The following is a 12,177-nucleotide window of genomic DNA, read 5'->3' as shown; positions in this document are numbered from 1 at the left end:
CTTAAAAAAAAGTCTAACTCTGTAGCCCTGCTTATCCTTAGAACGTACTATGTAAGTAACATAGACCAGACTGGCCTCAAACTAACAGCAATCCATCTGCCTGTTTCTCCAGTACTGGGATCAAAGGTATACAACAGTTTCTCAGAAACTTAGGAATAGTTCTATGTCATGACCCAGCTATACCTCTCCTGTGCATATACTCAAATGATGCTCAACTATGTTCACACCAGCCTTATTCATAATAGCCAGACGCTGGAAACACCCCAGTTATCCCTCAACAGAGGAATGGATACAGAAAATGTGGTTCATGTACACAATGGAGTACTATTCAGCTATTAAAAACAAGGACATCAGGGGCTGAAGAGATGGCTCAGAGGTCCTGAGTTCAATTCCCAGCAACCACATGGTGCCTCACAACCATCTATAATGTAATCTGGTGCCCTCTTCTGGCCTGTAGGCATACATTCAGGTAGAACATTGTATATATAATAAATTAATAAATTTTTTTAAAAAGATCATGAAATCTATAAGCAAATGGATGGAACTAGTAAATATCCCAAATGAGGTATCCCAGACCCAAAAGGACATGCATAGTATGCACTCACTGATAAGTGGATGTTAGCCAGTTACAGGATAACTATGCTACGCTCCACAGACCCAAAGAAGCCAAACAACAAGGAGGGCCCGAGGGAGGATATCTGAATATCACTCAGAAGGAGAAATAAAATAGCCATCAGAGGTGGATGGAAGGGGGCAACTGGGTAGGAGAGGGGTTGGGGAGGGGAACAGGGTGTGAGGAATCAGGTGCAGGGAGAGAAGGGAAGGGGGAGAGAATGAAAATCACGACAGGCAGGTGGGGCAATCTCTAGGACATGCCGAAGATCTGGGACAGGGGAGGAAGGCTCCAGGGTGTCTATGGGAGTGACCCTAGCTGAGATACCTAACAGTGAGGGATATGGAGTCTGAAGAGGGCACCTCCTGTAGCCGGGCACAACTCCCAGTGGAGAGATAAGGACACCAACCCACCAACAAAACCTGCTTTGTGAGTGCCATAAAAAGGTGCCATCTTTAAAACCAAGCCTCTGCTAGACACTTCATCTTCTAGGGCCTTATTCTTGAACTTCCTAGCCTCCAGACATGAGAAATCAGTTCTGTTGTTTATAAATCACCCAGCATTTGATTACAGTAGTGTAAGTGTGGCACTGTGATTTTACCTTTCGTTTTAAATCTTACTGTCATATTACTTCTTCTGTAGGGTCGTTCAGAATCACTTCTTCCTTGTCTTGGCCATGTCTCCCAGCCTAGTTCAATCCTCTACAACCTAGACCTTCCTAGGAAGTCTTCTACTGGCATTCCCCCATCTTTGTCGACCTTCTATACCTCCCTCCTTCCCTTCCTGTTTTTCAAGAAAGTTTCCTGTGTAGCCCTGGGTGTCCTGGAACTCCTTCTGTAGATCAGGCTGGCCTGAAACTCACAGAGCTCCACTTGCCTCTGCCTCCTGAGTGATGAGATTAAAGGCCTTGTTACTCCTCTGCCCAGCTGTTTCCTGCCATTTCTGACCGTTTCTGGAAATGAACAGTTTCATGATATGTATGTGCTAAATAAAGACTGTCCTTCAGGTTGGACTTTTGGGGGCCTGAGGCCCAGCTGACCTTACTAAAGCAATGTCATGCCATCTCCCCACTTCCTTCAAGGCTCATGTGCTGCTGCCTTTCTTGCTACTTGTCCTCCAACTCCTATGCACACAGACATAGCTCTCTCTTTGCTCATGCTTTCACTTCCTGTTTGCACTTTCCGAAAGAGCTCCACTTCACATGTTCAAGTCGGTTTCTCCTACCATCCACATCCTCCTTTGTCCAAACTCACTGTGTTTACTTCTACACCATTCAGCACCCAAATATTTCTCATGGAGCCTTTGTTTTCTTTATCTTCTCAAAGGGCCTGTGTCTAAGCCCACAGATCCACCTTTTCCATAAGCTCCTGAGCAATACTTGGGACTGGGAACAGTGAAAGTACTAAATGCTTGTATTAGTCAGAGAGAAATACCAAGCGGGCAATATGAGGTCCGCCTTTCTTACCTCATCCCTGCGGTGGCTTTCTATCGGGCAAGCTGGTTTACCCCCAGTACCATTTTAGTTCAGCCAATCAGACCTGCCCATTTTTCTCCCATTTCAATGATTCTCCAGGGATTAGGGATACAACTCAATCACCAGAGAGCTTGCCTATCATGAGTGAAGCCATCCGTTGCTTCAATCCCCAGCACCTCAGAAATGAGGTGTAGTGGTGCATGCCTGGAATCCCAACCCTCGAGATGGAAGCAGGAGGATCGGAAGTTCAAGATCATCTCCATTCACATAGTGAGTCTGAGGTCATCCTAGGCTACAGGAAGTCCTGTCTCAAAAGAAAAAAAACAATCCACCAGTTAGGTCGGTTCAAGCCCCCCTGAAAGCTCAGTCACCCCCACCTGTCTACTCTTACTCGCTAGCACTCACTCTCTTGTTGAAACCAAACTTTACTCTTAAAGTTTTAGTTAAAGCAAACACAAAATCGCAGCAATATGACTGCCTTAGCATGACTCGAACAAGGACAACAGATATGCTATGATAGAGAAGGAAAAGCTTACAGGGACTCAACCCTAGACAAAGGCACAGGTGACCAAGGAATCCCAAGAGCAGAGAAATTGTTTTCCCCTGGGAAGAGCACACCAAGTGATTATCCAAGCCCAATGGTCATCCCTGAAATCATACACACAAGTAGCAATATTCAGAGCTGGTTGTACTTACATATTTAGGAATGAGTGTGTGTGTGTGTGTGTGTGTGTGTGTGTGTGTGTGTGCAGCCATGAATTTGAAAAATAGCAAGAATATATGGGAGGGTTTGGGAGGAATAAAGGCAAGGGAAAAGTAATGTAACTATATTGTAATCTCAAATATTAAAAAAAATAGGAAGGGGGCATTAGAGTTGTTGGTCAGAAAGAAAGTAATACAGGCACAAGCTGCTCAGTCCACTGAAGCAAGGTTTGAGAGCAGTTAGAAAAATGTCTGCAAGCTCTAGAAACCCAGAGTATTGTCAAAATGACAACAGGAGGAAAGAAGTTATGTTGTTGATACTGAACTTATATGGGATCTAATGAAAGGAACAGGCCTACCTAATGCACAGACAGCTTCGGGACAGGAAAACAACCTGTAAAGAGATGCAGTTCTCTTCCCAACCCCATTCCCTTCATCCCTAGACTCTTTGTCATTAGATTTAGAATAGCTCAAATTATTGCTCTGGTCCATCTCTGCACCTGAGCTTTTCAGTATGATGCTCACTTAGCTCATGAAGCTACTGTAAACTGAGATGTGCTATAAATAAATGCCTATAAGGTCTTTAAATGCTTAGCACAAAATCATGCAAAAACTCACTAATAGTTCTTGTTGGTCTTCTGTAAACCCCACCCCACAGTCACCTGACAACAGACAGGTATATCCCACCCTACAGTTACCTGGAAACAGCCAGGTATGCTCTACCCCAGTGACCTGACACTACAAAGGGAGCTGCTTGCCCCTCCTCTCTCTCTCTCTCTCTCTCTCTCTCTCTCTCTCTCTCTCTCTCTCTCTCTCTCTCGTCTCTCATTCTCTTGCTCCTCTTTTACCCCCTTTATCCCTCCTCTTCCCATTCCCTTCCACCCTCTCTCTCCATGAGCTCATGGCCAGCACTACTACTCCTCTCTTCTCTCTCTCTGCCCCTACTACCTTCTCAACTCCCCTCCCCATGCCCCGAATAAACTCTACTCTACACTATACCGTCCTGTGGTTAGTTCCTCAGGGGGGAGATTCCCAACATGGGTCTGCCAGAGGCACCAACTTCTCACCCAGGCCTCACCACACCTCCATGGAATATATCCCCCGTCTCTTCATGTTTTTCCCAACAGTTCTTAAGAGTGATTTTATGTTAGCAATATAATATTTTTGATACAGTAGGTTAACTAAAATATATTAGAATTAATTTATCTAAGTTGTACTTTTAAATTATTATTATTATTACTATTACTACTACTAATTCATTGACTATATATGGGTACTTTGCCCATATATATATATGTATATACATATATACATACATATATATATATACATATATACATATATATATATATATATATATATATATATATATATATATATATATATTTGTCTACATTTAAGTCTGTGCAACGTGTGCATGTGTGGAGATTGCAGAGATCAGATGTCAGGTGACCTGGGACTAGAGTCACAAAGTCTGCTGCTGGGTATTAAACCTGGATCCTCTTTTTTTTTTTTTTTTGAAAACTTTTTTCGCTTACCACTTTATTTTTTAAAAACAAGAGGGATAAATATACAGGATTTTAAAGGCATTTTGGCGTAATATTATATGAATATTTTTGTCAGTACTTGATTCTTTTAGAGGATTGATAGCAGGCATTGAAATCCTACTAGTTACCATAAGCATGAAGTACATGTAGGACAGAACATAACATGGAAACAGATTTCTTGTTGAGTATGGATTAAGCATAATGATCCATGAATACCAAAAATTGCAACAAGGCTATTAACTCAGCACTTGGATTATTAATGATTTGAAGTCTAGGTGTACCACACTCTGAGAGGGTGCTATACATTTTTTTTTCCTAAGAAGGCCTGACTGAGGCTGTTTTTTTGTTTTTTGGTTTTTTTTTTTTTGTTTGTTTGTTTTGTTTTTTTTGTTTTTTTTTTTGTTTTTTTTTTTTTTTGTTTTTGGCCATTGATTTTCTTGAGCTTCATATAGCCTGTGAGTTGTTTCTGGGGTATTCAGAGCTTGCTGGGGTTAGTATCCAATTATCAGTGACTGTATATTATGTCTGTCCTTTTGTGAGTGGGTTACCTCAGGATGATATTCTCTAGATTCATCCATTTTCTTAGGAATTTCATAAAGTCATTGTTTCTGATAGCTGAGTAGTACTCCACTGTGTAAATGTACCACAATTTTTGTATCCATTCATCTACTGAAGTACATCTGAGTTCTTTACAGCTTCTGGCTATTATAAATAGGGCTACCATGAACATTGTGGTGCATGTGTCTTTATTGTATGTTGGAGTGTCTCTGGGGTATATGCCCAGAAGTGGAATAACTGGGTCTTCAGGTATTACTATGCCCACTTTTCTGAGGAAGCGCCAGATGGATTTCCAGAGTGGTTGTATCAGTTTAAAACCCCACCAACAGTGGAGAAGTGTTCCTCTTTCTCCGCAACCTCACCAGCATCTGCTGTCATCTGAGTTTTTGATCTTAGCCATTCTGACTGGTGTGAGGTGGAATCTCAGGGTTGTTTTGATTTGCATTTCCCCAATGACTAAGGATGTCCAGCACTTCCTTAGATGCTACTCAGCCATTCGATATTCCTCAACTGAGAAGGTTTTGTTTAGCTCTGTACCCCATTTTTTAATAGGGTTATTTGATCTCTGGTGTCTAGATTTTTGAGTTCTTTGTATACCTTGGATATTAGGCCTCTATCAGATGTGGGGTTGGTAAAGATCTTTTCCCAATCTGTTGGCTGCAATTTTGTTTTCTTGACAGTGTCCTTACCCTTACAGAAACTTTGCAATCTCATTAAGTCCCATTTGTAGATATTTGACCTTAGAGCACAAGCCACTAGTACTTACCAGGCCTGTGTTCCTGGATCTCCACTGTTCCAGGTGGCAAAGGGCTTGAGCGTTTGGTCCACACACAAGGGGTTTCTGGGCTGATACCAAGTCCCTATGGCAGAGTTCCTGTTCCCCTTAACCAACTGGAGGGCCGTGCCTTCCATGCGTTCGGTTTAGCCCTTTCTGCGCCCTGGCTACTCACAGTGCAGTCTCACCAGGCCTGCCTCCCTGGATCTCTGCTGTTCCAGGTGGCAAATTGCTTGAGCATTTGGTCCGCATGCAAGGGCCTTCTGGGCAGACACCGAGTCCCTAAGGCAGAGTTCCTGCTCCCCTGAACCAACCGGAGGGGCCACGCTTTCCGCGTGTTCAGTCTGGCCCTCTCTGCACCCTGGCTACTCACAATGCAGTCTCGCCAGGCCTGTGTCTTTGGATCTCTGCTGTTCCCGGTGGCAAAAATCAAACCTGAGTTCTCTTGAAGAGCAGTTAATGCTCTTAATTACTAAATCATCTCTCTAGCCCTTATTTGTACTTTTAAAAAATGAAGTCACTAGAAAGCAGAATTAACCATATGGCTGATATATGGTTTATGTTTCACATCTATTGTACAGCATCATTTATGAATAATTCTTATACTAATTACCTGTTAACTATATCAACATCCAGAATACCCCAAATTAAAAAAAAAAAAAACATCACCAAACTAATTAGTTTCCTTTTCTGTTTTCTAATCCACACTGCCTCTCTACCCTGTCTTTTTCACAAGGGCTGTGCTTTTCCCACAGAACCAAAGACCTTCTTAGTAGGCTCTGGCCTTATGATGGAGTGCGCAGGCTCTCATCAAGGTTTAACTGACACTCACAGAAGCACAAATCGCTTTGCTGGATGATCAGGGTCATGGGGGAACCTCTGAGGCCGAACTGACTAACCAGTGGAATCACATGGCATTGCCACCTCAGAAAATAAAGCCTGCATTTCCTGTGCTGAGCTCCAAGGCTTCCTGTTAGTCCCAGGGAGCCGCAGATAACTTTAAACTCAAGAACTTCCAATGAGCTCTCAATCTTAAATACAATTTGGAACATCTAGGGCCTTTATCACCAAGGAGTTATCAATGTGCTTTGGTTTGGTTTCGAGAGAGATTCTCACTATGTAACCCAGGCTGGCCTGGATTCATACTCCTCCTGCTTAGATTTCTGAATGCTTGTGCTGGACTCACAAGTGTGAGCTGCTATATCAAACATTAAAAGGCAAAACCAGCCAACCCATCAGCCTTTAAATGGGCTGGAGAGCTGGCTCCATAGCTAAGAGCGCCTGCCTCCTTGCAGAGGGCTTAAGTATGCTTTCCAGCACCAATATGGGGAGACTCAGGACCATCTGTAGTTCCAGGTTCATTAGATCTGATTTGCTCTTTGGGCCCCAGAGGCCACCCACAAACATGTGGCACACATACACATGAATTAGATGTAGAAAGAAGAAGGTTCTAAATGTGCTTATTAATTTATTTTTGTCTGTTTTATTATGTTCCTTTGTTCATGCTGGGATCACCACACACAGCTTTAGCTACTGTCCACCATGCCTAGCTAAACAGAGATTGTTAACAGTACTAGAGTTTATTAAAAGACATTTTAAATGTAGGGGGGTTTTTTGAGACAGTATCTCACTATGTATCTGGAACTCACAGAGATTTGCTACCTCTGCCTCCCAAGTGCCGGGATTAAAGGCACATACCACACTACTCCTGGTTTAATATAGAATTTTAAGTATGGAAGTCACAATTAAAAAACAAGGATAGAACAAGACATACCCAAGCATGAGCTTCTTAAAGAGAGTTACCTAAATAAGTTTTCCCCCTTTAGATTATCTATGTGTGTATGTATGTATTTTTACTCATGTGTCTGTCTGGTATGTGTGACTAAGGAGGTCAGAAGAGGGTGTTGGGCGCTCTGAAGCTTGAGTTATAGGCAGACGTGAGCTGTCAAACATAGGTACTCCGCAAGATCAGCTTAACTGCTGAGCAATCTCTCTAGCCCCCTGAGCAAGCCTCATAAATAAAACAATGCTGTAAAATTTCCATACAGGAACATCCAGTAGAATTTCTTTTGAGAACGGACACTTCCACTATGGTTAACTATTAGGCACACACAGTTCTAAAATATTAATACATTTAAATTGACATGTAAATACACGAGACTAGAGACGACATCTCTTTCTTCTCCTTTTCGTCATTTGTTTCTTCTTTTGTTTTATGTTTGTAATTTCGTGGTTTTTAGTGGCTATATTTGATATAGTGCATGCAGTTCATTAATTTTAAAAGAGTCAGATGTGATACACAGCTGTAATCCCAGAACTCAAGAAATAGATACAGGAGAATCAGAAATGTAAGGTCAACCTCAACTACAGAGAAAGTTTGAGGCTAGCCTGGGGTATATGAAACCCTGTCTCAAAAAGAGCAAACAAACAAATGAATAAATAAATAACTCTAGAAAGACTGAAACCATTAAGCAACACTAATGTAATAACAAATCTGCCCCATTTTTATTCTCTATAATCTTCTTTATGCCTTTCATTAAATTAAAAATCACTAAGTCATCAAATTCGTTTTCCTGTGTTTTAGGATCTTACACCTAATTTTTTAATATAACAATTCAGCTAAATGGCACTCTGAGTGAAACTAATTTTATTTTCATCTCTGGTAATAGGTATACAGCCTATTAAGTCTTTAAGAGTTACTGATTACAGCTCTGGAAAACAGTGAACAGCAGTTTGAATAGACAACCATGATTACTGGACAGAGAAAGAAGGGAACGGAGATGAGGTGCATTTCCCACAATCTCCTTCCTCTTTATTCCTTGGTCTGCTTTATATTACCTTAAAAAGATCAGATTTGAAGCTGGGTGTAGAGGTGAGTTACTGTCACGTTGGCACACCAGCGACTAAGGCAAAAAAGATTCAAATTTCAAAACGACCCTGAGGATGGAGAGATTGCACAGAGGTCTTGAGTTCAATTCCTAGCAAGCCCATGGTGGCTCATGACATTCTGTAATGGGAACCGATGCCCTGTTCGGGCATACATTAAACATGCAGACAGAACCCTGTATATATAATCAATAAATAAATCCAAAAAACAAAACAGAACAAAACGTCTCAAGACCATCCTGGGCTACATAAGAGAGTCTGAAGTCAGCCTGAGCTACATAAGAGCAAACAAACAGCAGATAGAATGGTCAGATTTGAACTCTGATACAAGTATAGAACCTATGAAGATGGCAAACAGGATAAAGATAAGAATGATTGTCACACTTAAAAAAAAAAGCGGCCAGAACTGAATTTGTAATCTTTGACATCCTTTCCTGTCTCAGAGTAGCCAGCCTTCTGTCGGGCTATTGAATTGTTAGAAATAATGAGCTGTGTCTTTCCGACTAAGCAGGGGAAGGTTATAGGCCTGCACACAAGGAAATATGCTCAGTGGGGCAGCAAAGACCATAATATTCTCCTGCCTGGAAAAAGATTGGGATGGTTGGTATATGCCAAGAGTCATAGAAAAGGAAACTGTGCCCAGTTTTCCCCACCGACTTAAAAACAAGAACGTGTCTGAGTATGAGGGAGATTAATCAAGGGAAGCTGGCCTTCTCTGCCACTACTGTCTGCTGCAAACACTGTCCTAATGTCAAGCAGACAGGATTTTATATGTGTAACTTTTAACCTTCTGCTCAAAAAATAAATAAATAAAAGAAGAAAACTTTAGTAGCTGGATTGGTATGACTAATTTTTCCCTTTCAGACCATAGACCACAAAGTACTGAATTCACAGTAAGCCACTCTGGGTAATATGTGGGCATGCTTGTAGGAAGCCACACCCAACAACCAGAAATTTCTTATGACTCAGGCCAGTTTCTTTTAATGAGAAGACACCCAGGGCTGAGAATAAGGGAACTTTCAATTAACACAGATTTATAGAACAGTTTCAGAATCCTAGGCTTAAATAAGATTAACACCGTCATTGGCAAGCATTTTCTTTTACCTATCTTTTACATATGGAGTCAGGGAGAAACTGAGGTCTCAGTGTAGGCCAACATTCAAAACATCTGTGCGGGGCTTTGTTGCGTTGTTTTGTTTTCTGGTAGTGGAAATTTCCTCTTTAGTGCTAATAGTTAGTGACCTCATCTGCCAATAAACTCAAATGAACTGTGTCACAAATGTACACAGTATTCTTTCTCCTCATCTCAATGGTCAGTTTTTATCCAGGGGGCAATTTTGTTTCCTGGAATTCATTGAGAAATGTCTACTTGTGATTTGTATAGCTGGAGGCAATGGGAGCCTGGGATCAAGGGAGTAAATATACTCCCCCACCGCCCTGCACCTGTGCCAAGGTAGAGAATCCCTGAAACACCATGGCATGGGCAGCAACTTGAGTCTCCAAGGGAGCAGCAGGGCTTTGAGGGAAGAACATGGGCTGCCTCATTTCATCTCCTATGTTTACAGCAGAGCACACATTTGCAAGCAGGTCAGCTAGCATTAACTCCTGGATTTATAACTCCAGTCAGCATATTTTGGAGCATGAACACACTGACCCACTTGCAAAACCTAATATGCAAATTCTATAAATGTAAGATCCAATGCAACAGCCGAGCAGTGGTGGTGCATGCCTTTAGTCCCAGCACCCAGGAGGCAGAGGCAGGCAGATCTCTGTGAGCTCAAGGCCAGCCTGGTCTACAGAGAGTTCCACAGTAGCCAGGGCTACACAGAGAGACTGTGTCTCAAAAAAACCGATAGATAGATAGATTAGATTAGATTAGATTAGATTAGATAGATAGATAGATAGATGATAGAATAGATAGATAGATAGATAGATAGATAGATAGATAGATAGATAGATAGATAGATAGGCAGGCAGGCAGACAGACAGATAGATAATCCACTGCAACAGTTTATAATTTGTAGGTCAATTTTAGTAAAAGGAAATGAACTGATAAGATGACAGACTTAAAGACATTTCAATGTCTTCATAGTCCTTGTCCACTTTCAGCATGACATCATTTAGCATGCTAAAGCAAGTGGTAAATGACTTTTCATGTCTGCTGTCTTTACAGTCATATTCACAGTTCTTAAGATGTATAAGCCCACACTGGAATGTCTCCAGGTGACTAGCAACCAACCCTTTCACTCTCTTAAAGGAGTGGAGTACTTACAGGCTCGGTTTCTGGTTCTGTACGTGCAGGTATAGAGACTGCAGGACCTCAGTGGCACCAACCTTGGAACCCAGAACCTTCTCCATGGCAATGTACACGAAGAGACTTGTAGAATCACCCTCAGGTGACTCATCGCTGTCATCTTTAGCTTGGAATACTTGGCAATGGCTAAACAGCTCAGGGATCCTAAAACCTGGAGAAGGACAGAGGAAGGAAAGCTAAACACAGAAAGTGGTGGAAAGCCCAAGGAAACCTGGGAGAGGACAACACTGGGAATGTTGGTTCACATCCTGATGTGGGGGTGGGGCAAAGGAGAGGTGATAGTTTACTCTTGTTTTTCAGACTGAGTGCCTTGGTGGCATGCAGGGCTCTGAGGACTGACTCGGGAGCTTGGCAGTTCCCTCAGAGTTGGCAAATGTTAGAGGCCCAGAGAAAAGATTCTTCTTCATACATATAAATTAAGACTGTGGTTCCTACCATTTCTTCAAATTAAAAGAAAATGTATTGTCTCACATCGTAATTAGTTATCCAGTATGGTAGTTATATATAGAAAGAGTTCAATGATTAATGCTCCTTTCAGGCAGCTTCAATAAGAAAATAAATCATCTGTTTCTGGCTTCCTTAAAAAAAATAGCCAGAAACACATGATTTATTTTCTTATTCAGGCTGCCTGAAAGGAGCTTGTTTTAAAAAGCAAAACAAAACAACAGCAGCAACAACAAGAGCTGGAGAGATGGTTTGGGGGTTAAGAGCTGCTGATCCAGAGGTCCCCAGTTCAATTCCCAGCAACCACATGGTGGCTCACAACCATCTGTAATGGGACCTGATGTCCTCTTTTGTCTCATACTCTTCTGTCATATGGGCATACATGTAAGTAGAGTGCCCATCTACATAAATAAATACATCTTAAAAAGAAAACCAACAATAGATACATCCTGCCAAAATAGCTGCCGGTGGTTTTGAAATCTAAGCTTAAGTATATTCTGTGACTCTTGCCAGCTTTTCATGTAACACTGAGCCTGGAGCACAGGAGGAATGGACAACGTCATGGCTTGAGCTTTGTCTCTACCCCTCACACATCCACTGTGAACATCTCAGAAGCAATGCTTTCCAAGCTATTCACTGCACAGTCTGCAGTTTCTGGTGACATCAACTCTGAAGGGCTCCTTCCAGTATGCCCTCACCCCTGGCCCACTATTGCTTCATTAACTTCTCCTGAAAACTCCTGTAACAAGTGAACAAACAAGTTCTGAAATTTAAAAAAAAAATGGCTTGTTTCAAAACTATATCCATTCCTAAAGCCATTCTCCTGCTTTCTGTGCCTGGTCAATCCCTGCTTACCTTTGTGAC

General features: G+C 41.8%; 1 protein-coding gene across 1 annotated transcript in view; it reads right to left on the bottom strand.

Moving 5' to 3' along the window:
* The window catches only part of CA5B (carbonic anhydrase 5B), a 51,215-nt gene that overhangs the window by 29,672 nt on the left and 9,366 nt on the right, over positions 1 to 12,177 (bottom strand). Inside the window, exon 2 of the mRNA XM_080911069.1 lies at positions 10,828 to 11,020. Within this exon, the coding sequence (XP_080767195.1) occupies positions 10,828 to 10,969 (142 nt within the window). The 5' untranslated portion in view covers positions 10,970 to 11,020. The remainder of the gene's footprint in view (positions 1 to 10,827; positions 11,021 to 12,177) is intronic.

The sequence above is a fragment of the Micromys minutus genome, assembly GCF_963924665.1.
Source record: "Micromys minutus genome assembly, chromosome: X".
Classification (NCBI taxonomy): domain Eukaryota; kingdom Metazoa; phylum Chordata; class Mammalia; order Rodentia; family Muridae; genus Micromys; species Micromys minutus.
This window is presented reverse-complemented; position numbering and strand designations above follow the sequence as displayed.